The sequence below is a fragment of the Capricornis sumatraensis genome, chromosome 5 (genome assembly GCF_032405125.1).
Source record: "Capricornis sumatraensis isolate serow.1 chromosome 5, serow.2, whole genome shotgun sequence".
Lineage (NCBI taxonomy): Eukaryota > Metazoa > Chordata > Mammalia > Artiodactyla > Bovidae > Capricornis > Capricornis sumatraensis.
The window spans coordinates 37,353,725-37,381,424 of NC_091073.1; the positions used below are offsets into that span (position 1 = coordinate 37,353,725).

At 36.9% G+C, this 27,700-nt stretch overlaps 1 protein-coding gene, 1 non-coding gene and 1 pseudogene across 8 annotated transcripts in view; 2 read left to right on the forward strand and 1 right to left on the reverse strand.

The window, feature by feature from the left end:
• The window catches only part of RUNDC3B (RUN domain containing 3B), a 170,731-nt gene that overhangs the window by 18,976 nt on the left and 124,055 nt on the right, over positions 1 to 27,700 (forward strand). For all 7 annotated transcript variants that reach the window (XM_068972884.1, XM_068972885.1, XM_068972889.1 and 4 more), the window contains exon 2: positions 7,444 to 7,559. In XM_068972884.1, coding sequence (XP_068828985.1) covers positions 7,444 to 7,559 — 116 coding nt within the window. The remainder of the gene's footprint in view (positions 1 to 7,443; positions 7,560 to 27,700) is intronic.
• Positions 6,843 to 6,914, forward strand: TRNAS-GGA (transfer RNA serine (anticodon GGA)). Its single transcript has one exon. It is a non-coding gene; the product is annotated as a tRNA-Ser (tRNA).
• LOC138080454 (eukaryotic translation elongation factor 1 epsilon-1 pseudogene) lies at positions 25,276 to 25,800 on the reverse strand (annotated as a pseudogene).

Genomic DNA, 27,700 nt, shown 5'->3' on the forward strand with positions numbered 1-27,700 from the left:
CATTGGAGGTAGGAAAGAGAATCTTTTAAGACAGACACATTTCAAAAAACAGCATTTAATTAAAAGACCCTTTTATGTAAATTTTTTTACTTTTTAGTTCTTATGTGAAAGCTGTTACTTAGACTTGATTTGGTATTTTTAGGCATTCATCAAATTGTCATTTCATTATTTTAAAATCAGTACTCTTTGGGAAATAGATGACTAATATTAATGTCATCATTATCAGGAAATAGCTCAGCATCTGTGTGATATTTTTTAGATGTACTGAAATTCTTTTTACAGGTTTGGTTTTTATAACATGTCTTAGTTACTGGATTATGGAGGAAAAGATTCTCGCTATTCTGGCATAATGGAGCTAGCCACATAATTCTACAGAAGTAAATGCTGAATGGGAAGTCTTGGCTAGCTAGAAGTAAAAGCATGGACTCTAAAGAACTAATTTGCCTTCTGAAGTTTTGATTTGTGTTGACAGGAGGAGAGCAGGCTATAAATGATGAAGCAATGCTGGGAAACAGTAATTTCTTCATTATTAACCTTGTTATAATAGAAATTATTTGAAATGCATTCTCAGCCTTAAAATATCTTCGTGCTTGAAAATAACAGAAAATGTGTCTAATGATATGCTTTAGGGTGTTTACACTTTGCTTTGGTTTTAGTTTTTAGTTGCATATTGACTTACAGGTAATTTGATGCTCCGAGATTCACCATTTTAGATTTTTGTCATGCATATAAATGTCTTCTATAGGCGATAATCTACTACAACAACATGATAGATTCATATTTTATTGACTATTGATTGATCTGTACAGGGCTCTTGATGCTACAAAAATATATATGTTACTCTCCATGACTTCTCCTTCCTACCACTTTTACAAAGAACATTTGTTAGGTAATTTTATTCATGGAGGACAGTAGTGGCTGAAATCTTACAAGGCTGTTACAGGTGGAAATTGAGTTGTAGCTCTTTTTGGTGAAATAAGCACTCTGTTATCTTTAAATATCATTTGCAGTTCATTTCACCTGTGTGCTTACTATCTTAAATGCTATATATTTTTTAAATTGAGGTAGATTACTGCTACCTTGAATGTGATTACAGAGTTAGATATTCCATTCTGTTCTATTAAAGATTAGAGAGAAACATTCAGAAATTTCCTTCTTTTTAGGTCAAAGATGGAGGTAGAGACTATATGGCTTTTGTTTATTCATTTTAGGGACACTTAGCATTTCTTTCTCTTATGAAATAAGAACATTAAACTTTTTTGTTACTGTTAAAACTTTGGTGAAGATTGACGGCACTTTTCTAGTGTATTGTCAGTGAAAAGGGCAGAGTAAACAAAAGTGGATTTCAGGTCCCTGCCATAATTTGATTTTGGTTTACTTTGTTTTTATTTCTATTGATACTCATGCATTACACGTAGTGTCCATCTAACTTGTCTATTAGATACAAGAGACAAACTTCCATCAATTACTTCATAGTTATTTGTTTTTTGTCTGTGTCTTTTACATAGTGGCTCCTCCATGGAGCTCTAGTTGCTGTAAATAGTACTGTGCTGCTGCTGCTGCTACTGCTGCTAAGTAGTTTCAGTCGTGTCCGACTCTGTGCAACCCCATAGACAGCAGCCCACCAGGCTCCGCCGTCCCAGGGATTCTCCAGGCAAGAACACTGGAGTGGGTTGCCATTTCCTTCTCCAATGCAGGAAAGTGAAAAGTGAAAGTGAGTTGCTTAGCCATGTCCAACTCTTTGAGACCCCATGGGCTGCAGCCTACCAGGCTCCTCCGTCCATGGGATTCTCCAGGCAAGAGTACTGGAGTGGGTTGCCATTGCCTTCTCCGCTGAATATTAATCTGTCTCAGCCTTTTTTGGTTAGAGTTATTTGTCTGAACCAAAGAAGACTGAAAATTGAGTGACTAGTTTCTCAAGGATGTGTAATTACTACCATTCTAGTTGCGTTGTTATTTCATTCCATGCAAAGAATATCGTGGGCTAGTGGTTCTCCAAGTGTGCTCCTGAACTCATACCCTTTCAGAGGTCTGAAACATCAGTAACATTTTCTTAACATGTCTGGGATATTACATGCTTTTTAGTTCCTGTTTTTAAACAAGTGTAAGTTGCCGGGAGCCAGTGTGAGATATCCCGCCCGTGACAAGGTCATGAGGAAGGAAGCTGACATACGGAAGGCGTGCCCAATTCCTAAGCATGTACCCCAACAAAAATCTGCTGGCTTTTGTGCTCTGCTTTTCCACTCTTCTGACATTTTCTGGAAAAAGTCAATTTAGGGCTTTAGTCTTCTGCATTTGAAAGAGTGTTTCAATCCAAAAAACCCCTCTGATGGCTTTCTAGCCTGCCTTCGGGACTTGTACAGCTGCGCATGTGATTGTTTGAGGCCTCCTGACCGCAGGAGGCACAGGAAGCCTAAAACATCCTAGGAATGTAGGGGCTTCCGAAGAGTCAAAATCTTTAGAATAGGACTGGTTAAAAGTTTCATTTGTTGAGTCAATGCTTGCTGCCAAATTTTCATATCCTTTATTTTTAGATATAGTTGGTATATAGAAAAACAAGTAGTAGACCTGGTATTAGCAACATTAGATCTTTGAGTTGTGTACCTTCTTTGTTATAACCCACTGCACCTTTGTTCTATAGAGATGTAACTTTAGCGCTTTAAGGAGATGTAGATTAAAGAAAAACACTTCAGGGGAAACAAAATTAACATTCATTAAGGAAGAGCCAAAAAGTGTTAACAAGCCTCTTGGCCAGAAGATAATGGAAATCACCTGAGACCTTTTGTATACAAAATGATATACAGAGTCTGGGTTGCGAACGCTACATAATTTTGTGTTACCCATTGATCTCCATGTTTTATCAAAAGTATAAAAGGCCTTCTGAACAATAAAGGATGGGACCAGCTTCTCGGACCAGTTTCTCAAACTAGTCTCTCGGCCTGGTTTCTGGGGAATCTGGCTCCCCCCCGTGTCTCTCTCTCTCTCATTTTCTCTCCCTTTCGCTCTCTCTGCTCTTTACTTTAATTTCAGGCTGAATTTCCATCTGGGGCGCGGAGGCTCGCCAGGTCTACTTATTTGCCCTGGCTGTAAAGACCCACGCGAAAGGGAGCTTAAGGCGAGGCACCCTTAGATATTCAAGCGGGCGCCGGTGGCCCAACGTAGATGGTGGAAATTCCTTGTCTGGAATTTTATTGGTCTTCCGCGTAAACCAAGCTATTCAGCCCTCTTACTCCACTTAATCTTCCTACTACACTATAGTTTCTTAATCTAATCTTATATTAATAAATAAACAAGTCTTTCCATGCCAACGCCGTCCACCCTTCGAATTCCCTGGATCCACCGGGGCTGGACCCCGGCAGTAAGTGGAGTTTTCCAGAAACTACATGGTGTATGATATTAGAATAGCTTGAATGCAGAAACAGATGTGAGATGTCTAGTTATTAAGTACAACACTAAAGATATTTGCAAAGATTTAAATAATACTGTTACCACTTTTAGTTTTGAAAAAAATAGTTTTAATAAAAATATTTATGCTAACATGTAATGGATTTATTTGGTTTGAAGACTGTAAGGCAGTCTTCACTTTGCATGGTTCCTGTTTGCACTGATTTTGGTTACTAGAATTTAATTTAATAATACCAATCCCTATAACAGCAACTCCCTGGTGGCTCAGGCAGTAAAGAAAGAAAGTGAAAGTGAAAGTCACTCAGTTGTGTCCAACTCTTTGCGACTCCATGGACTATGCAGTCCGTGGAATTCTCCAGGCCAGGATACTGGAGTGGGTATCTGTTCCCTTCTCCAGGGGATCTTCCCAATCCAGGGATCAAATCCAGGTCTCCCTGTATTCCATTGCAGATGGATTCTTTACCAGCTGAGCACAAGAGAAGCCTGCCTGCAATGCAGGAGACCTGGATTCAATCCATGGGTTGGGAAGATCCCCTGCAGAAGGGAATGGATACCCACTCCAGTGTTATTGCTTGGGAAATCCCATGGAAAAGGAGCCTGGCGGGTTACAGTCCATGGGGTCATAAAGAGTCAGACATGATTAAGTGGCTAACACTTTGACTTCTATATTAATTGTGAGTAGTTGCATAAAATAAAATTTTGCTGGTAGCTCTTTAGTTCACAGATCATTGTGTAAATAACAAATGCACATCATGGTTAGTGACCAGTCACATCATTGCTTCAGAGTCTGTCTAGAATTGGTCACTATGCATCTGTTACTCGTTCATACACAGAAATCAAAACCTGCAGGTATGTTGTTTTTTTGTCTCCTTTTTGTAAACCCACATGCCATTGTGTGGAAATGCACAATTAAGAGTAAATTGGCCAACAATGATGACACTGGGGCAAAGAAACAGAAAGTGATAATGCTGGAAGTAAAACTTGAATGGAAATTAAATGGAACCATAGAAGAAACAGTTGATCATTGGAATGTTGATTGAAAGTGATACTGTTAGTTGCTCAGTTGTGTCCAACTCTTGGTGATCCTATGGACTATAGCCCATCAGGTTCCTCTGTCCATGGGATTCTCCAGGCAAAAGTACTGGAGTGGGTTGCCAATCCGTTCTCTAGGGGATCTTCCTGACCCAAGGATTGAACCTCGGTCTCCTGCATTGCAGGCAGATTCTTTACCATCTGAGCCACCAGGGAAGCCCAAACTGTTGCCATTCAAGGGAATTTAGATAATCAGCCAGAGGAAATTATTGAAGGAAACATTGATATAAATGAACAACGTGGTTATGACAAAAAGATGTAATAATACTAGTATAGGGCCTCTCAGAGATTCTCACCGCTTTGAAAATTCACAGGGTAAAATGTTGGAACTGATTCAAACTTAGAAAAGCATATGACAGTTTTCCCAGGCTTAGACAACATCAGTTCAGTTCAGTCACTCAGTCGTGTTCGACTGCGACCCCATGAATTGCAGCACGCCAGGCCTCCCTGTCCACCACCAGTTCCCAGAGTTTACCCAAACTCATGTCCATCGAGTCGGTGATGCCATCCAGCCATCTCATCCTCTGTCGTCTCCTTCCCCTCCTGCCCCCAATCCCTCCCAGCATCAGGGTCTTTTCCAATGAGTCAGCTCTTCGCATCAGGTGGCCAAAGTATTGGAGTTTCAGCTTCAGCATCAGTTCTTCCAATGAACACCCAGGACTGATCTCCTTTAGGATAGACTGGTTGGATCTCCTTGTAGTCCAAGGGACTCTCAAGAGTCTTCTCCAACACCACAGTTCAAAAGCATCAGTTCTTCGGTGCTCAGCTTTCTTCACACTCACTAATATTTCAAGTTATACAATGAGAAGAAAGTAAACACTTTTCAAACTATTCTAGATAAGTTTGTTCGTTTGTTTTTTTACAAAGAAGACACTTTAATTCTCAGTATTGCTCATGTTTTAAATTACAGTGTACTAAATAATGTTTGACTTATTTCTTCCATTTCCCTGTGCATTATAGCTAGCAGAGAGTTTTTAATGTTTTGACAAAAATTTGTGAAGGGCAGAGAATAACTGTAATTCTATTAATTATTGTGATCACACTGCATGATTTCAGTTTGCACAGTCATTTTCATGTGCAAAGGGAGGACTGCCTGTATTTAACTCATATAAACAGATATCTTTATATTTTCCTTTATACTTACGTGTTGTATTTTTTGTCCTGGTTGAATGAGCATTGCCAGTAAGCCTAAAAACTAAGGAACAATTTGTACTCCTTTATCTCCCGTGTGTGTGTGTGCTCAGTTGCTTCAGTTGTGTCTGACTCTGCAAGCCTATGGACTGTAGCCTGCCAGGCTCCTCTGTCCATGGTATTCTGCAGGCAAGAATACTGGAGTGGGTTGCCGTGCCCTCGTCCAGGGGCTCTTCGGGACCCAGGGGTCAAACCTGCACCTCTTATGTCTCCTGCATTGGCAGGCAGGTTCTTTACCACTTGCGCCACCTGGGATGTCCATAGTTTACCTTTCTAATTATTTAACAGTTCTCATCATTACTCCTTTTCCTACGCTACTGCTTGTCTTTACTTAGACATTCACCCTTCATAGGGTGTGACTGTAAAGGGATAGTATGCTTATTAAGGGATCAGTTCAGTTCAGTTGCTTATTAGTATCCTACTCTTTGCGACCCCATGGACTGCAGGATGCCAGCTTCCCTGTTCTTTGCCATCTCCCAGAGCTTGCTCAAACTCATGTCCTTCGAGTTGGTGATGCCATCCAACCATCTCGTTCCCTGTCGTCCCCTTCTCCTCCTGCCTTTAGCCTTTCCCAGCATCGGGGTCTTTCCCAATGATACAGGGATAGCGTGAGCGAAGTGCTAGGGACAACAGAACTGCTCCAGATCCTGATTTTGATTTTGGTTCCAGGAAGGTATACATGTTAGAAATCAAGAACTTTCTTTTTTGTCTTACTGTGACATTGGCCTTTTTTGCCATTCCCTCAAAATAGGTGTTACAAATATAACAACAGGTACTTACAGAGTATATCTTTCAAGTCATTGTCCTATGTGCTAAGGAAGATATAAACACACAAAAGATATGCTTCTGCCCTAAAGGAATTTGTATTCTAATAAGATAGAAATAGACAACACAAGTAATAGCAGTAAGATAAGTTGTAAACATCTCTTAAAGGAGATACAAACAAGATGCTACTTTGAGCTTAGGAATATGTACAGGATAATTCTTCATTGAGAACTTGGCATTTAAGCTGAGTCTTGGGAAATGCATTGGTATTTGGCAGTCAGAGACAAAGGACATTCTGAAGAGAAGGAAAAATATAGTGTACTTTAGAGAGTTATAAGTTTTCCTGTTGTAGTTCATAAAAACTTGGGATCTATACTTCATGAAGGGCTTCCCTGGTGGCTCAGAGGTTAAAGCGTCTGCCTGGAATGCAGGAGACCCGGGTTTGATCCCTGGGTTGGGAAGATCCCCTGGAGAAGGAAATGGCAACCCAATCCAGTACTCTTTCCTGGAGAATCCCATGGAGGGAGGAGCCTGGTGGGCTACAGTCCATGGGGTCGCAAAGAGTCGGACACGACTGAGCAAATTCACTTCATACTTCATGAACACTCAAATCCTATCTTAATCAATTTTGTTCTCCAAAACTCTTAAGAGCATTTTGATTTGATGCTTAAACTCTTATAAGTTGTATTATGGCTCTGAACTTAATAATTTAGGTCATTTTGTTTATTCTGATTTTAATGGATCTGAGGACAGTGGACTAAGTTTCTAAGTCTTAATGCAGTCAACAGATAGTAAATATATAAGTCAAAAAGGCTGATATTTCTGTAAATTTTCTGTGTTCAGAGTGAATTTGGGTAAATGGAGTTTTCAGAGCATATAATCTTTTAAAACATTTCTGTAATATTTCTCTAGATTGCTTTCCTCCCATTTTTTCTACTTGGTGAATGAATAACGTTTACTTAAAAGCAATAATAATTTTTTTTTCCATAGATTTTCTGTGAAGACCCTAATTGATCGGTCCTGCTTTGAGACAATTGATGATTCTTCTCCTGAATTTAACAACTTTGCAGCCATTTTGGAACAGATTCTAAGTCACCGACTGAAAGGTAATCATGCTAATGTATCATTTACTCTTCCAACAGTTCTGTTGTTAACAAGCTTGAGATTTTAGAAATTATACTGTTTAGTGTGATTTAGACTGCAGCATCTTGAGAAACAAAAAACTGATTTTAGAACACCTAATCTTTTGGCTATGTCCCTGGTAAAGAATCTGTTCTTGAATTTATACCCATTTCCAGGATGCATTAAAAATGTTGAATATTAATTGCCACATACAAGAAGCAGATTCACTTTCTATATATAATTAAAATAAAAGCTTATATTAAAAGGTAATTCATCCTCGAAGATTACTAGTTGGTATTTTAATCAGTTTACAGAGGAGCACCAGGCATTGTTTGCTTAATCTTTTCTGCATTAAATTCAGAATCTTTGGAAATTTTTTAGCAGTAAATAGATTAAAAAAGAGCTATATAAAAGACATGCTGGACTTAAAAAAATCCATAAGTGTATTTATGTCAGAAATATATATATATATAAATCTCTTAAATTAAAAAAAATTTTTTTATTTTACTTTACAATACTGTATTGGTTTTGCCATACATTGATATGAATCTACCACAGGTGTACATGAGTTCCCAATCCTGAACCCCCCTCCCACCTCTCTCCCCATATCATCTCTCTGGGTCATCCCAGTGCACCAGCCCCAAGCATCCTGTATCCTGTATCAAACATAGACTGGTGATTTGTTTCTTACATGATAGTATACATGTTTCAATGCCGTTCTCCCAAATCATCCCACGCTCTCCCTCTCCCACAGATTCCAAAAGTCTGTTCTATACATCTGAGTCTCTTTTGCTGTCTCGCATACAGGGTTATCATTACCATCTTTCTAAATTCCATATATATGTGTTAGTATACTGTATTGGTGTTTATCCTGCTGGCTTACTTCACTCTGTATAATCGGCTTCAGTTTCATCCACCTCACTAGAACTGATTCAAATGTATTCTTTTTAATAGCTGAGTAATACTCCATTGTGTATATGTACCACAGCTTTCTTATCCATTCATCTGCTGATGGACATCGAGGTTGTTTCCATGTCCTGGCTATTATAAACAGTGCTGTGGTGAACATTGGGGTACATGTGTCTCTTTCAGTTCTGGTTTCCTCAGTGTGTATGCCCAGCAGTGGGATTGCTGGGTCATAAGGCAGTTCTATTTGCAGTTTTTTAAGGAATCGCCACACTGTTCTCCATAGTGGCTGTACCAGTTTGCATTCCCACCAACAGTGTAAGAGGGTTCCCTTTTCTCCACACCCTCTCCAGCATTTATTGCTTGTAGACTTTTGGATCGCAGCCATTCTGACTGGTCTGAAATGGTATCTCATTGTGGTCTTGATTTGCATTTCTCTGATAATGAGTGATGTTGAGCATCTTTTCATGTGTTTGTTAGCCATGTGTATGTCTTCTTTGGAGAAATGTTTATTTAGTTCTTTGGCCCATTTTTTTGATTAGGTCATTTATTTTTCTGGAATTGAGCTGCATAAGTTGCTTGTATATTTTTGAGATTAGTTGTTTGTCAGTTGCTTCATTTGCTATTATTTTCTCCCATTCCTAAGGCTGTCTTTTCACTTTGCTTATAGTTTCCTTTGTTGTGCAGAAGCTTTTAAGTTTAATTAGGTCCCATTTGTTTATTTTTGCTTTTATTTCCAGTATTCTGGGAGCTGGGACATAGAGGATCCTGCTGTGATTTATGTTGGAGAGTGTGTTGCCTATGTTCTCCTCTGGGAATTTTATAGTTTCTGGTCTTATGTTTAGATCTTTAATCCATTTTGAGTTTATTTTTGTGTATGGTGTTAGAAAGTGTTCTAGTTTCATTCTTTTACAAGTGGTTGACCAGTTTTCCCAGCACCACTTGTTAAAGAAATTGTCTTTTCTCCATTGTATATTCTTGCCTCATTTGTCAAAGATAAGATGTCCATAGGTGTGTGGATTTATCTCTGGGCTTTCTGTTTTGTTCCATTGATCTATATTTCTGTCTTTGTGTCAGTACCATACTGTCTTGATGACTGTGGCTTTGTAGTAGAGCCTGAAGTCAGACAGGTTGATTCCTCCAGTTCCATTCTTCTTTCTCAAGATTGCTTTGGCTATTCGAGGTTTTTTGTATTTCCATACAAATTGTGAAATTATTTGTTCTAGCTCTGTGAAAAGTACTGCTGGTAGCTTGATAGGGATGGCATTGAATCTGTAGATTGCTTTGGGTAGTATACTCATTTTCACTATATTGATTCTTCTGATCCATGAACATGGTATATTTCTCCATCTATTAGTGTCCTCTTTGATTTCTTTCACCAGTGTTTTCTAGTTTTCTATATATAGGTCTTTAGTTTCTTTAGGTAGATATATTCCTAAGTATTTTATTCTTTTCGTTGCAATGGTGAATGGAATTGTTTCCTTAATTTCACTTTCTGTTTTCTCATTGTTAGTGTATAGGAATGCAAGGGATTTCTGTGTGTTGATTTTATATCCTGCAACTTTACTATATTCATTGATTAGCTCTAGTAATTTTCTGGTGGAGTCTTTAGGGTTTTCTATGTAGAGGATCATGTCATCTGCAAACAGTGAGAGTTTTACTTCTTTTCCAATTTGGATTCCTTTTATTTCTTTTTCTGCTCTGAATGCTGTGGCCAAAACTTCCAAAACTGTGTTGAATATTAGTGGTGAGAGTGGGCACCCTTGTCTTGTTCCTGACTTTAGGGGAAATGCTTTCAATTTTTCACCATTGAGGATAATGTTTTCTGTGGGTTTGTTATATATGGCTTTTATTATGTTGAGGTATGTTCCTTCTATTCCTGGTTTCTGGAGAGTTTTTATCATAAATGGATGTTGAATTTTGTCAAAGGCTTTCTCTGCATCTATTGAGATAATCATATGGCTTTTATTTTCAATTTGTTAATGTGGTGAATTACATTGATTGATTTGCGAATGTTGAAGAATCCTTGCATCCCTGGGATAAAGCCCACTTGGTCATGGTGTATGATCTTTTTAAAGTGTTGTTGGATTCTGATTGCTAGAATTTTGTTAAGGATTTTTGCATCTGTGTTCATCAGTGATATTGGCCTGTAATTTTCTTTTTTTGTGTCATCTTTGTCAGGTTTTGGTATTAGGGTGATGGTGGCCTCATAGAATGAGTTTGGAAGTTTCCCTTCCTCTGCAATTTTCTGGAAGAGTTTGAGTAGGATAGGTGTTAGCTCTTCTCGAAATTTTTGGTAGAATTCAGCTGTGAAGCCGTCTGGTCCTGGGGTTTTGTTTGCTGAAAGATTTCTGATTACAGTTTCAATTTCTGTGCTTGTGATGGGTCTGTTAAGATTTTCTATTTCTTCCTGGTTCAGTTTTGAAAAGTTGTACTTTTCTAAGAATTTGTCCATTTCTTCCAAGTTTTCCATTTTATTGTCATATAATTGCTGATAGTAGTCTCTTATGATCCTTTGTATTTCTGTGTTGTCTGTTGTGATCTCTCCATTTTCATTTCTAATTTTATTGATTTGATTTTTCTCCCTTTGTTTCTTGATGAGTCTGGCTAATGGTTTGTCAAATCTCTTAAAATTTAAGAGAAAAAATGAAAACTGTTCCTTCAGACATATGATACTTTTAAATTAAAAATATACATCTGTAAAATATAGCTGATAACATCAAGAAATAGTATGTAGTATATAAATTTTAGTAGTAATAAATGATAACTTTATCACATTAATTCAGTTGACAAGTTTCACTAAAGGAAATTTGATCATTAGATGTTTTCATTTAAGTGTTTATTATCTTTACGATCTTAATGGTATAATAATTTCAAATAAGTAATGTTTTGGTGATATAATTTATGAGCATCTCAAATTTAATCTGAAAGTTAATTCTGTTTTTTGCTTTTTATTGCTGAAAGCATCAAGTTTTACTATAATTGTTTAAATCAGTTGATCAGTCCTGTAGGCTTATAATAAACAGTTGAATTTAATTAAATTTTAAATGGGTAACAAAATCTGAATTCATTCAGCCTTTTGCATCTTAAAAAGGGATCTGTAAAAATCACTGGTGCTTTTCTGTTAAAGTTCATTGTTCTGTATATTTAAAGGGTTATTTATTTTTCTTAGTTTTGATATTCAATATTTTCTAAATTTTCCATGTTACCCTTTATGAGAAAATAAGTTTTTATGAAAACAAAGTGTCTGAAAACATTTTGAAATATTTTCATAGTTACTATATTGTGTTGTTATCATTTTTAAAATTTTATGTCAATTTACAAATAATATTTTAAAACATATGAAGTACAGTGGTGTTTGAAGTATCTTAATGTTCCACAAAGGTTTTATCGTAAGACCTCAATTCCCTTGATTTGGTATACCATTTAGCATGTAATTTGTTCACAAAATACATAAACTACAAAGAAAACAAACCACGTTGATCTTGCCATGCTGAGTGACGGGGTAGACTCACTACCATATAAGTGGCACATCTCCCTGCCATCTTCTGAATCATGCCTCAGCAAAACACACGTCGTAGACCTTAGACTGACTTTTTCACCATAAATGTTATTTCTATAGAAGCCAGTGGACTGCTGTGTTGAGAACACAATCTCTAGTTATTTTATGGATAAGACTTCCACTAGAATGACAGTAAGAATGATGATTCTGAAATCTGTGAATGTTTTAAGCTTGGTAAGATTAATAATTCAAAACATGCTTTTAAAAATGTTCCTGTGGATCAACTATGGTGGTCACTGTTGTTAGTATGGATATGAATCATGAAATGATCTGTAACTTTCATGATGAGGTAGTTTATTAAAGATTCAGGTGTCTAGAAAGATTCATATAGTATTGCCCATTTTTTGCTATTCTGATATGTAACAAATTGCCTTTAATTTTTGCAAAAGTTATATAATTATTTTGATAATATAGTGTGTTCACTTAGAATTTAGTTAATGTGACAACTAATTTTTTCTATTCTTTCCTTGATAGAAGTACAAGTTTAAAATGTATAATTTCCTGGGTTTACAAGGCTTACTTGTCTAAAGCTACTTTTTATTATTTTAATAAAAAGGCATTTAATTTATCAGTCTTTTTCAGAGGAAAAACAAAAACTCACTCCAGGCCCACTATAGGCTCTACTAACACAGGTAGAAAAGAGAGCTTCACTCATTCTAACAGCCCCATTATTAAAAAAAACAAGACTTTTAAAATTACTATATTAATGTTGTCTGCAGTAATGCTGTAATAAGGTGATGATCTTACTTTTCTGGAATATAGCTGAGAACTAAGAATTGATCACAGAATGGAAAGTTCAAAGAGGCCTTAGTTCATGTCTTCAGTCATTTTTTAACTTTTGCTCTAAAGCATAATCCTTTTCTCCAGCTAACTTCCACCTCCCCCAATAAAAGCCACTGCAGATGCTGGATATGTAAGTGGAAGGTCTTGTTGAAGCTGGGTGGGAATATCAGGCAGTTTTCCAGCTCAGCAGCAATCACACCCCGCCTCCACAGTACCACTTCAGGCAGCACCATTAATCATAGCTTTAAAATCACTAGTCTGTCTCCTACTGAAGCAATCCACCAAGCAATATTTCCAGCTGGTGGACGTACGGTCTTCATTTGAATACTTCTGATATCAAGGAACAAAGGATGGTACAGCAGGCCATTATTTTTTAGGCAGTTCAGATTGTTAGAAAATTCTGATATATAATATAAGAAGTCAACTTAGGTGACCGTGCTTTTCTGCCTCTTTTTAAAATTGTGAGCCTAATACATATTAAAAGTGGCTATTACATAATCCTTTTTCCTTAGTTCCCCTTTTCTTTCTTCAGGTGAAGTATCTCTAGTTCTTTCAGTCTTCTGGAACCACTGTAGTCTCATTCTTCGGGTTTATCAGTGGTTTACTGGATCTTAAAATCTGGTACTCAGAGCTGAGTAAAGTGCTTCAGATAGGCTAACTTCTGTGTTGGTTGGGGTTTGAGATTACAGTGACTTTCCTATTCCCACATCACACTTTTGTTTATGTTTAAGTAAAGGCCAAGCAAAATCCCAAAGCTTCTAAAAGCTTAACTGTTGCTTGTCTTATGTTTTAGATTCTCTAAATCAGTTGCCTAACTCTAGGTCAAGAAAGTATTATTTTCCTAACCATCCTCTTCATTTATTAAAAAAAAATTATTTATTTGGCTGTACCAGGTCTTAGCTGCCATATGGAAGTGTGAAAGTGTTAGTTGCTTAGTCATGCCTGACTCTTTGTGACCCGCCAGGGTCCTCTGTCCGTGGGATTCTCCAGGCAAGAATATTGGAGTGGGTTGCCATGCCGTCCTCTAGGGGATCTTCCCTACCCAGGGATTGAACCCAGGTCTCTGGCATTGCAGGCAGATTCTTTACCGTCTGAGTCACCAGGGAAGCCATTTGCCTTTTGTGAGATCTTTCAGTTGTGGCATGTGGGATTTTAGTTGTGGCATGGAAACTCTGAGTTGCAGCATGTGATACCTAGTTCCTTGACCAGGGGTGGACCCTGGCTTCCCTGCATTGGGAGTCTTAGCCCATGGACCACCAGGAAAGTCCCCCTTATCATTCATTCTAGAGATAGATGAAGTCTACTCCATTTTAGCCAAATACTACAGAAAAACTGGCATTACCCCAATCCAGACCTGAAGAGGCTGAATGGAGAACTTAGAATTCCATCCTCATGAGAACAGAGTATCTCAGCAGCACCACAGTGTGGTATCAGAGAAAACCAAGCAGAGAGCTGGCAGTTCTTCCCTCTTTGCTGGTTGTGAGCCTTGTCTTCTCACCTGTTCCCATACTGTGTTTATAGAGAGCCTGGATTTTGATCCCCACCCAGCAGCGATGAGGTGTATTAGAGAGTTATGTCTTTGACCATCACTCAGCAGTGATGAGGCTGCTCCCAGTGCATTGTCAGCCAGCCTATACTCCCATCTCCACCCAAGGGTAATGAGGACTCCTCCCTGAAATGTCAGTGAAGGTCCCCAGGAAGCTTGGACCTCTCCGTCTACGTGTCAGTAATGAAGTGTGGTGACTTCCACCCCATGACCTTCCCCTGCTGGAGCAGTGTCACCGAAAGCCAGTTAAAACAGAAGTTTAAATAAGATCCATAGTCTCATAACGCAGTCTGAACATATCCAGGTTTCATTTGAAGATGGCTTTTCGTACCAAGAACCAGGAAGATGTGTAACAAAAGGCAATAGATGTCAACACTTAGATGGTAAAAGGTGTTAGAATTACTGATACAGATCACAAATCAGTTATGATAAAAATGCTTCACTGAGCAATTACAAACATTCTTGAAACAAGTGAAAAAATAGAAAAACACTGCAAAGAAACAGAAGATAAAAAGAAGAAACAAGTGGAAATTTTGATACAGAAAAGTACAAAACCAAAATGAAAAGTTCTAAGGTTAGGCTCAATAGGAAAGTGGAGGGGGAAGAGGAAAGAATCAGTGAACTGGAAGACAAAGCAATCAAAACTTCCTAATTGAATAAAAGAGACTCAAAATAATCTAAAATTAGAAGAGACTTAAACAGAAAGCCTCAGGGACCTGTGGGATCATAACAAAAGGTCTAAAATTCTTGCCATCAGAGTCCTTGAAGGAGAGAAAGAGGATCAAACTGAAAATGTACTCAAAGAAATAATGACTGAAAATTTCTGAAATTTGGCAAAGGATGTAAACATAGACTCAAGAAAGTTTCCTTTTATTTTTTAGTTTTCTGTTTGTTTCCTCTGCTTTTGGTTTCTTTGTCTTTTTCCTATTTCCTGTGAATTGTTTCAAAACTTTTTAGAATTCCATCTTTACTTATTGATAGTGTTTTTGAGTGTATCTCTGTGTGTGTGTGTGTGTATATATAGTAGTGATTGCTCTAGGTATTTATATACATAACTTGTCACGGTCTGTTGGTATCATCATTTTCCAATCTGAAACTTAAAAATTTTACGTTTCTTCATGAACATTACTCTTCCCTATTTATAAATTATTTTAGCTATTTCCTGTACATACATTTAGAACCACATTAGACAGGGTTACAATTTTTCTTTCCACCATCAAATGTAATTGAGAAAATTCAAGAGGAGAAAGCAAGTCTGTTTTTCAGGTTACAAAGGAACTTAACTGCTGTGTCGTTTCTTGAGTTCCAAGGTCCTTTTTTTAAATTCTCCACCTTCAGAAGCTTCTACGCTTTGTTTTCTATACAGCGTTTAGGGTTGTATTTAGCAGGAGAGAGCATCTACTTTGTCTTTTCTGGAACCAGTAGTCTTTAATTTTTTAATGTGAATAATTGCATCAGTAGTTTTTCTAATGGTTATTCATCCATATATCCTTGGGAACAATCTAAGTTGGACCTCGTGTATTATTTTAATATGCTTCATAAGATTTAGGGTTTTTTTTTTCTTTTTGGCTCTGCTGATTCTCGGTTGCTGTGCAGGCTTTTCTCCAGGTGTGGCAAGCAGGAGCTATTACTTGGTTGTGGTGCATGGGCTTCTCGTTGCAGTGGCTTCTCGTGTTGGGCTCCAGGGTGCAGGCTTCAGTAGCTGTGGCACATGGGCTCAGTAGCTGTGGCTCCTGGCCTCTGGAGCATAAGCTCAGTAGTTGTGGCACACAGGCTTAGTTGCTCTGCGGCATGTGGAATCTTCGCAGACCAGGGATTGAACCTGTGTCTCCTGCATTGGCAGGCAGATTCTTTACCACTGAGCCACCAGGGAGGCCCGAATGGTAAGTTTTGATTCTGAGTTTATGGGCAAAATTTATCATTTTTCTGTTTGGTACTTGGTACTTTTTTTTGTTGTTATCAAGTTTATATACACCTCGTTAAATAAATGAAGGTGTTTTATCTTTTATTGTTCTTTGTAAGAATTTCCCATAATCTTGAAAAAATCTGTTAGGGAGAATTTGCCAGTAAAAACTCTAGGTCAGGTGGGGCAGGGACAAGACAGTGTGCATATGCAAATGCAGTTTAATGGCTAATTTACTCGCTTAATGCTTATCAGTCTATTTAGGTTGTTGATTTATATACTCTTTTCTACAGTTGTCAGTTTCCTCTATATCCTCTTAATTATTTAACCTCTAGCTAGTTGCCATTTTTCCTTTCATTGTGACACACTTAAAATAGATGAATTCAACTGAATGGTTTAAAAAAAGTCAAAGCTCACAGAAGAGATCTAAAGATAAGTCACATGTTCATCCTTACGGCATTGTTAAAAGCGAAGATTCTGCTTTTTAAAAAAACCTACTCCCTGTCTTCTTTGTTTACCAGCCATCCGCCTTGTCTGAAGGATATGGTATACAGTTGTTCCTAGATATCCTTGGAGGATTGGTTCTGAGGACCTCCTGGATACCAAAATCTGCAGATGACCAAGTCCCTTGTATAAAATGGCATAGTATTTACATATAACCTACATACACCCTCCTGTGTAGTTTGAATTGTCTGTAGATTACTTAAAATGCCTAATACAGTGTAAATGCTATATAGGTAGTTGTCAGCACCTGGTAAATTCAAGTTTTGCTTTTTGGAAGTTTCTGGAATTAAATTTTTTTTTTCCTCATCCATGGTTGGTTGAATCCGTGGATACAGAGGGCCACCTGCATTTAATTCAGGTTGCTGTTAAAGAATAAGCAAAAGCTCTGTTAGTGACTACCTGGTATTATTTTCTACACAGATGTCCTCTTTATACCACTGATATTGATCATTAGTTTTTTTCTCTTGTTTTCATGAGCATTATTGCCAGAAGTTTGTTAATTTTATTAGTCTTTCAAATAGACTAATAAATAACTTTGTTTTTGGCTTAGTTGATTTTTAACCTTCTCTCCATGTAGCTTCTTTGGCTACATTTAGAAGTTTGGATATGTTTTCTTTTCACTAATATTCATTTTCAAGTAATTTTTACTTTTTATTATTTCTTCTTTAGCATCTGTGTTATTTGGAAGTTTATTTTTAATGTTTCTGAAAATAGCTTTTGCATTTCACTTTTATTTTTGAAATTTATAAGATTTGCTTAATGGCTCAGTGTATGATTAGTTTCAATAAATGTTCTATTATTAGTTTCAATAAATGTTCTATATTGAGAAGAATTTGTATTCTCCAATTCTTGATTATGTTTTTCAAATACTTGAGTCACATTTTTGTCAGTTTGATCTATTAATAATAGAAGTTTTAAAGTATTATTCTGATGAATTTCTTAAGTTATTCTTATAGATATGTCTATTTTTGCTTTCTGTATTTTGAGTCTATTTTGATGCATTCAGTTTTAAGGTTTTTATGGAGGTTTTTCTTATTCTCTGTTTATTTTTCATTTTTGGCCCCTTAAGGGTTTCTGTGAGTTTTTTTCCCATGTGTTTGCCATTTGAAAGTGTATTTATTATATTTTATCTAGTATTTCTACTTTTGTGTTGGGAGGAGAGAAGATTTTCCTTAATTCCTGCTTTCCATTCCAAGGATAAATTTTTGCTGTCTCGAGAGTTCCAAACTTTTGTCTTCTTTTCTTCTTTGAAAGTTATCGTCATCCTTTGTTGTTGATTTGAGTGAGCAGTTAAACTTAATGGTCAAAGTGTGTGATGTTTTGATGTAAACAAGTCTGGCACCAATAGTAAGTATTCACTAGTTCCTTTTAGATAGTTTCTATTGTCATGTAATTAAAAAATACCCAGATCTCTAGGAGAGTCAAAAATGGCAAGACTTCCTCTGTTGGCAGGGATCAAGAAAAAACTTCTGAAAGAGATTTCATTTGAGATGTCTAGGTCAAGATGCAGGCATTTGAATATCAGGAATAAATCATAGGTAGCTTGGAGAGAGGAAATGAGTTATGTCCAGGAAATGCTGAGGAGTTCCTTTTGCTTTGCTCAGATAAATTCTGTATGTAGAAGGGCAAAATAAGGGTAGAAAGGTAAGTTGGGATTACTTTTTGAACCGCTTTGAATTATATGAAGTTTAAAGTTGGACAAAATAGTGTAAGAAGTTATTCAAAGTGTTTCGGAAGAATATATCAAAATCAAAACATTAATCTGGAAACAATATCTAGACACTTTGGGAGTTAGGAGAGCTTAGCGGTAGGGAGTCAGAAATGTTTGTTAAGATAAGTCTGATTGAAAGGTAATGAGAGTCTGAACTGGATGGCAGAGGGAACTGAAATGAAAACACAGAGGTATTGTGCAAGCAGAATCTATGGGACTCAAGAATTCACTGGTGGTCCAGTGATTAGGACATCGTGCTTTAACTGCCACCATCCTGGGTTTAATCCCTGGTTGGGGAACTAAGATCCCACAAGCCATGTGTCATGGTAGGAAAAAAAAGGTATACATACCTGTAGAACTGGACCGTTGCTTATGTGTAGTAAAGAGATTGGAGAACTGGAAAGATGGTTTTGAATAAAAGATGAATAAGAATCAGTGGTGCCAGGGAACTCAGCTCAGTACTCTGTAATGACCTATACAGGAAAAGAATCTAAAAGAGTGTGGCTATGTGTATAACTGATTAACTTTGCTATACAAACAGAAACTAACACAACATTGTAAATCAACTATATGCCAATAAAACTTATTAAAAATGAAAAATACTCAGATGTGTGTATACATATATATGGATATTATATCACATATAATATATAATCACTGTTATTTAATAAATTCATATTTAGGTAATACAGTATATCATATATTATGTATATATTTTTAAGTCTAGATCCCCCTTTTTCCGAGTTTCCCCGTTTTTTACACATAAATGCATCCGTTTGTATCCTGTAGCCCTGGCTTTTAAATACTTTTTTGTTCCTGTAGTTACAAAGTTTATTTTCTATTTGACAGTGAAGTCCGTTCCTGGGTATTACTCATTGAAACGATTAAGGGCATTATTTCATTCTTTTTTATGACTGAGCAAGATTTCATTGTATATGTACCACGTCGTCTTTATCCATTCCTCTGTCAGTGGATATTAGGTTGCTTCTGTGTCTTGGCCATTGTAAACAGTGCTGCAGTGAACACTGGGGTGCATATATCTTCTGGAAGTATGGTTTTCTCCAGATTTGTGGGAAAAAGTGGTATTGCTGGATCATATGGTAGTTCTATATTTAATTCTTTTAAGGAACCTCCATAGTGTTCTCCATAATAGTTGTACCAGTTTATGTTCCTGCCAACAGCGCAGGAGGGTTCCTTTTTCTCCACACCCTCTCCAGCATTATTATTTGTATACTTTTTGTTGTTGGCCATTCTGACTGGTATGAGGTTATCATTGTACTTTTGATTTGCATTTCTCTAATAATTAGTGATGTTGAGGATCTTTTCCTGTGCTTTTGGCCATCTGTATGTCCTCTTTGGAGAAATGTCTCTAGATCTTCCTCCTATTTTTCGGTTGAGTTGTTTATTTTTTTATATTGAGCTGCATGAGCTGTTTGTGTATTTTGGAGATTAATCCCTTGTTGGCCTCTTTGTTTGCAAATATTTTCTCCCATTTTGTGAAAATTGTTTTCATTTTGTTTATGCTTTCTTCTGTTGTGCAAAAACTGTTAAGTTTAAATGGGTCCCATTTGTTAATTTTTGTTTTTATTGCTTTAGGAGGTGGATCCAAGAAAGATATTGTTGCAGTTTATGTTATAGTGTTCTGCCTGTTTTCCTCTAAGAGTTTTATAGTGTCTGGATCTTATATTTAGGTATTTGACCCATTTTGAGTTTATTTTTATGTATGATGTTAAAGAATGTTCTAGTTTTATTCTTTTACATGGTGCCCAGTTTACCCAGTACCAGTTATTAGAGATTGTCTTTTCTCCATGATTTTATTCTTGACTCTTTTGTCTTATTAGTTGACCATGGTGCATAGGTTTATCTCTGCACTTTCTGTTGGGTTCTATTAATCTATCTATCTGTTTTTGTGCCAGTCCCATTCTGTTTTGATGACCAAATACTTTGTAGTATAGTCTGAAGTCAGGGAGCTTGATTCCTCCAGCTCTAATTTTCTTTCTCAAGATTGTTTTGGCTATTGAGGGTCTTTTGTATTTCCATACAAATTGAAAACCTTTTTTGTTCTAGTTCTGTGAAAAAATACAACTGGTAATTTGATATGAATTGCATTGAATGTCTAGATTGCTTTGGGTAGTATAATTATTTTGACAGTATTTTCATTCTTCCAATCCAAGGACATGGTATATCTTCTGTCTGCTTGTCATCTTTGATTTCTCTCATTAGTGTTTCATAGTTTTATGACTACAGGTCTTTTGCCTCCTTACGTAGGTTTATTCCTAGGTATTTTATTCTTTCAGATGTGACAGTAAATGGGATTGTTGTTCTTTCTGCTCTTTCATTGTTAGTATACAGGAATGTAAGAGATTTTGCTTACTAATTTTGTGCCCTGCAACTTTACCAAATTCACTGATGAGCTCTAGTAGTTTGGTGGTGTCTTTAAGGTTTTCTGTGTGTACTATCACATCATCTATAGACAGTGACAGTTTTACTTCTTCTTTCCCAATTTGGATTCCTTTTATTTCATTTTCTTCCTTGATTGCCATGGCTAGGATATCCAAAATTATGTTGAATAAAAGTGGTGAGAGTAAACATCCCTTGTCTTGTTCCTGATCTTTGAGGAAATGCTTTTATTTTTTCACCATTGAGAATGATGTTACCTGTGTGTTTGTTATATATGACCTTTGTTGAGGTAGATTCCCTCTGTACTCACTCTAGAGAGGTTTTTTTTTTTTTTTAACATAAATGGGTGTTGAGTTTTGCTAAAAGTTTTTTTCTGCATCTATTGAGATGATCATATGGTTTTTATTTTTCAATTTGCTAATGGGGTGTATCACATTGATTGATTTGCATATACTGAAGAATCCTTATTTCCCTAGGATAAACCCCACTTGATCATGGTGTATGATCCTTTTAATGTATTGTTGGATTTGGTTTGCTAGTACTTCGTTGAGGAGTTTTGCATCTATGGTCATTAGTGATAATTAGCCTGTAGTTTTCTTTTTTGTGGTATCTTTGTTGGGGTTTTGGTATCAGGGTGATGATGACCTCTTACAATGAGCTTAGGAGTGTTCTTTTCTCAGCAGTTTTTGGGAGGAGTTTCAGAAGGATATTGCTATTGTTGCTTTATTTGATTTCCATTTGTATGGAATACCTTTTTCTGTCCCCTCACTTTCAGTGTGGATGTGTTCTAGATCTGAAGTGGGTCTCTTGTAGATAGCATATATATGGGTCTGTTTTTGTATCCATTCAGGCAGTCTGTCTTTTGGTTGGAGCATTTAATCCATTTACATTTAAAGTAGTGTTCCTATTGCCATTTTCTTAATTATTTTGCATTTGTTTTTTGAGATCTTTTTTCTCTTCCTCTTTTTCTTGTTTTTTCTTCTGATTAAATCCCATGGACAGAGGCTCCTGGTGGGCTACAGTCCACAGGGTCACAAGAATTGAACATGACTTAGCAACTAAACCACCACCACTTGTAAATTATGTATTGCTTCTCCCTTGTTACCTTTAGTTTTTTTTCTCTGTGTTTAATTTTTTCAGTTTGATTAATATGTCTTGGCATGTTCCTCCTTGCCTTTATACTATATGGGACTCTCTGTACTTTCCTGGACTTGAGTCAGTGTTTCCTTTCTTATATTAGGGAATTTTTCAGCTATAATCCTGAAAAATATTTTTCTCAGGTCCTTTCTCTCTTCTCTTTCTGGGACCCCTATAATGTAAATGTTGGTGTGTTTAATGTCCCAGATATCTCAAAGGTTAAGTTTTACATTGTAATCTTTAATCAGTGACTATAAAAATAATAAGAGATCTAGAAAAAAAATCTAACAGCTAAATAAAAATGGAATGCTGAAAATATTCAAATTACCCAAAAGAAGGCAGGGGGGAAAAAAAGGCCAAGAGAAAGCAGTCAACTGGTAGAACTAACTCCAATTGTATTATTAATTGCATTAAATATAAATGACCTAGACACACCAATTAAAAGAGATCATTTGGGGGAAAAAACTCAACATATAAAATTTAAAAAAACTTTACTATAATAATACAGATAGTTTAAAAGTAAAAGATATTCCATGCAGAAACTAATTGAAGGAAAGTTGGAGTGACTGTATTAATATCAGATAATGTGAATTCCAGAACAATGAAAATTGATGTGATTGAATGTGGATATTTACATAATAAAAAGAGAGTCTGTTTGTCCAGAAGACATAAAAAATCCTAAGATACATACATTTAACATAGCTTCAAAAAGCAAAAGCTGATGGACCTGACCAGAGAATTAAAGATAGAAAAATCTACAGGTAGGGACTTCCCTGCTGGTGCAGTGATTAAGACTCCATACTCCCATTGCAGGGCATGGGTTTGATCCCTGGTCAGGAAAGTAAGGTCTCACATGCCTCACAATGTGGCCAAAAAAGAGAGAGAGAGAGAGAGAAATCTACAGTTGTACTTATCAACTACAGTGTCCCTGTGTGGATGCTCAATTGTTCATTTGTGTTTGACTCTATATGACCCCATGGACTGTAGCCTGCCAGGCTCCTCTGTCTGTGGAATTCTACAGGCAAGAATACTGGGTTGGGTTGCATTTCCTACTCCAGGGGATCTTCCCGACCCAGGGGCTGAAACTTCATCTCTTGAGTCTCCTGCTTTGGCAGGTGGATTCCTTACCAACGGTACCATCTGGGAAGCCCCATCAACTACAGCACTCTGCAATAACCAGTAGGTCAGATAGACAGAATATCAATAATATAGAAGATCTGAACAGCATAACATAACAGCGGTAATGTAAAACAGCATAAAAATATTACAGCACATAAAGAATAAAAAATAAAACAGCATGTAGAAATATTATAACAGCAATAATATAGAAGATCTGAACCAACTGACTAAATTGACATTTATAAAACACTCCACCCAACAGCAGTAGGTTGTATGTTCTTTTCAAGGGCAAATGGAACATTCAAAAAGATCTTATTCTGAGCCATAACACAAACCTTAACAAATTTAAAAGAATTAAAATCATACAAAGTATGTTCTCTGACTCTAACAAAGTTAAACTAGAAATTAAGAACAGAAGCATCTGAAAAATCATCAACTATTTTTGAATTTTAAAAAAATCATATGTAATTCATATTTCAAAGAGGAAGTCTCAGGGAAAGTTAGAAAGTATTTTGAACTGAATGAAAAATTAAATGCATCATACCATTTATGGAATGAAGTTAAAGCAGTGTTAGGCATTAAATAAGGAAGCTTGTATTAGAAAAGAAGAAAGGTTTAAAGCCAACAATTCAAGATTCCACCTGAAGGAACTAAAAAAACAAGAGAAAATTAAACCCAAAGCAAATGGAAAGATCAAAACAATAAAGATAAAGGCAGAAATTAATGAAATTAAAAATCTAAAAACAATAAATAAAACCAATCACATGAAAGGCTAGTTGTTTTAAAACATTAATACATTTTAATTTTATTAACTCTTGGTCCAGAGTGAGCAAGAAAAAGAGAAGACATAAACTACCAATATCAGGAGTGAAAGTGGGCATATCATTATAGATCCTACATTCAAAGGATAAGCAAATACTATGAACCACTCTTAAAATAAATTTGACAGCATGGATGAAATGGATCAATTTCTTCAAAGTCTTGTTAAATCCTAACAAGACTTAATAGAGAAATGGATAACTTGCCTAGTCCTGCATCTATTAAAGAGATTAAATAAGTGGTTGAAAACCTTCCAACAAATGAAACAAATGGTCTCTTTTATAAGGGCCCTAACCCCATTCATGAGGGCTTATGATGTGATAACCTCCCCAAAGCCCCACTTTCAAACACCATCACACTGGGGATTAGGTTTCATTGTTGGAGAGACAGAAACATTCAGTGTGTAGCCGGGATCTACAGAAGTCTACAGCAGGGTAGTGCTGCTTAGCCTTAGGATTAGTGACATTTTGGACCTTATAATTTCTCTAAAACTCAGTATTGTTAAGATGTCAGTTCTCTCTACATTGACTATAGATCCAGTGTCCTCTCAAAATGTTAGCAGGCTTTTTGGGTAGATAATTAAACTGACTCTGTAAATGACTAGACTAGGTAACTAAAATAGGCAAAAAAGTTTCACAAGGGAAGAACAAAGTTGGACGCTCAGTCTCTGATTTTGAAAACTTTCAGGAAATAGTGATAAAGGGTGTGTTATTGGTAATTACAATTTCAATTAAATATTAAAGTAAAATAAATATTAGGACTTCCCTGTAGCTCAAACGGTAAAGAAACTGCCTGCCATTCAGGAGACCTGGATTCAATCCCTGGATCAGGAAGATCCTCTGGAGAACGGAATGGCAGTCCACTCCAGTATTCTTGCTTGGAGAATCCCATAGACAGAGAAGCCTGGAGGGCTACAGTTCATGGGGTGGCAAAGAGTTGGACAGGACTGAGCGACTAACACTTACTTATACTTACTGGTAAAAGCTTTTTTTTTTTTTTTAAGATTAAACCACTGATTTGCAACTTTTATTAACAGAAATTTCATCTATATCTATAAAAACCAAGATAATTGATAACTTGATTTCAACTCAAGTTTTGACAGCAGCTGAAGTTTTACATTAAAAAAATAACTGCAAAATGTCAACTAAAAAAAACAGACAAAATGCTGGGACATGAGTCTGTACTTAAATTCTACCAACTTCAACAAATAGAGAATGGGTGCATATCAGTTCACGTCAGTCCTGTGGTCTGAAACACACTTCCCACTGGACATGGGTTACTCCCTCTTCTGGGTGGGGCGTGGGTGGCTTCTACTGGGAGTTAGTATATAGTCTGTTCTTGATGAAGACAACACTAGACAGATGCAGCCTAATGCCTGGACAGTGCTGAATGTGACAAAACCAGCACGACATGTTAAGGTATTTCTCCTTCTCTTGAACTGTCAGGTCAACAATAAAGCGATGAAGCCCATAATACAACAGGATATCTGCTAATGTGAAGTTATATCCTGTAGGGTAGACTTTATCTTCAAGGTATGAATTAAGATCCTTCAGGACAGTGTGGATGTCATCTTTACTGGAATGTCCATCCACTCGAGTTACCCTGTATTCTAACCACTGCGGAACCACGGCTCTTTCCTCTGCCGTGCTCCCCAGCAAGTATTCCTTGTTGGCCTGCTTGACTAGGTGAGCTGCTATGGTAGTCAGTCCCGTTAGACTTGGACCACTGTTTGTCTGAAGAACTGGAATCTGGCGCTCGCCCTGAGCGCTGTAGTTGTTCCCTTTACTCAGCCCCAGAGACTTCTCCAGCAGCGTCAGCTCCGCAGCTGCCGTCATTTTCCCTAAAAGCTTTTATATATACATAAATACATAAGTTGCTATGTCGTGTCCGACTCTGCGATTCCATGAACTGGCTCCTCTGTGCATCGGATTTCCCAAGGCAAGAATTCTGGAGTGGGTTGCTATTCCCTTCTCAGGGGATCGTCCCAACCTAGCGATTGAACCTGGGTCTCGGGCTTGGCAGACAGATTGTTGCCTCTGAGCCACCTGGGAAGTAGAATGGAGTAGAATCCAGAAATAGAGGCACAAAGATGTGGTTGATTGGTTTTTTACTAAGATGAAAAGGCATTCACTGGTGAATTGATCATCTTTTTGAACAAATGGTGCTAGAACAATGGGATTCAGCTCAGTTCAGTCACTCAGTTGCGTCTGACTCTTTGCCACCCCATGGACTGCAGCACACCAGGCTTCCCTGTCCATCACCAACTCCAGGGTTTCTGGCTCTAGGTGAGTGATCACACCATCGTGGTTATCTGGGTTATGAAGACCTTTTTTGTATAGCTGTTTTGTGTATTCTTGACACCTTTTCTTAATATCTTCTGCTTCTGTTAGGTCCATATCATTTCTGTCCTTTATTGTTCCCATGTTTACATGAAATTTTCCCTTGGTATCTCTGATTTTCTTGAGATCTCTAGTCTTTCCCATTCTGTTGTTTTGCTCTGTTTCTTTGCATTGATCACTGAGGAAGGCTTTCTTATCTCTCCTTGCCATTCTTCAGAACTCTGCATTCAAATGAGTATATCTTTCCTTTTCTCCTTTGCCTTTCACTTCTCTTCTTTTCTCAGCTATTTGTAAGGCCTCCTCAGACCACCATTTTGCTTTTTTGCATTTCTTTTTCTTGGAGGTGGTCTTGATCACTGCCTCCTGTACAGTGTCACAAACCTCCATCCATAGTTCTATGTACAAAAAATGAACTTTGAGTTCTGCCTCACACCACATACAAGAATTAATTCAAAATGGATCATAGACTAAATGTAAAAACATAAAAACCATTAAAAACATAAAACATCTTGTTTAATTAGGCAAACAGATTTTAGGTAAAACAACCAAAGTGTAATCTGTGAAGCAAAAATGACATGTAGACCTCAGCAAAATCACTAACTTTTGTCCTCCAAAAGACATTTTTAAGAGAATAACACAAACTGTAGGCTGGGAGAAAATAGTTGCTAATCACATATTTGAGAAAGGGCTTATATCCAAAATATGCTAAGAACTATGAAAATTAATAATATTAAAACATCTAACCCAATTTAATAATGGGCAAAAGATTTGAACAGACCCTTCACCAATGAAAATACGCAAAAGGCATGTAACACACATGAAAACATGTTCAGTATCATTAGTTACTTGGGAAGTACAATTAAAACCACAGGCACTGCTGGACTCTATACCCATTTCTAGTAGGGATGTGGGGAAGTTGAAATATTGATGTGTTACTGGTGGGAATGCAAAATGGTTTCCCAAAAGCTAATTCTTTACTCAAGAGAAATGAAAACTTATCTTTACACAAGGATCTGTTTATAACAGCTGTATTCATAATCACTAAAAACTAGAAACAGCTCAAATCTCCCTCATGTGATGACTAGATAAACCAACACAATCCATACAAACTGAGAAAAAAAGGGAAAAAACATCTTCTCTGTACACAACAACCTTTATGAATGTCAGATGTATTATGCTAAGTGAGAGAAGTGAGACTCTGAAGGTCAGATACTGTATGCTTCCAATTGTATGACATTCTAGAAAAGACCAGACTGTCATGTCAGAGAAGAGGTTCAGTGATTATCAGGGATTAGTGACTAGAGATGTTGATGTTCATACTGTCAGCATGAAGGAGTTTTTTTGGGTCATAGAACTGTTATGTATCTTGTGATCATGGTTACATGATTGCTTGCAT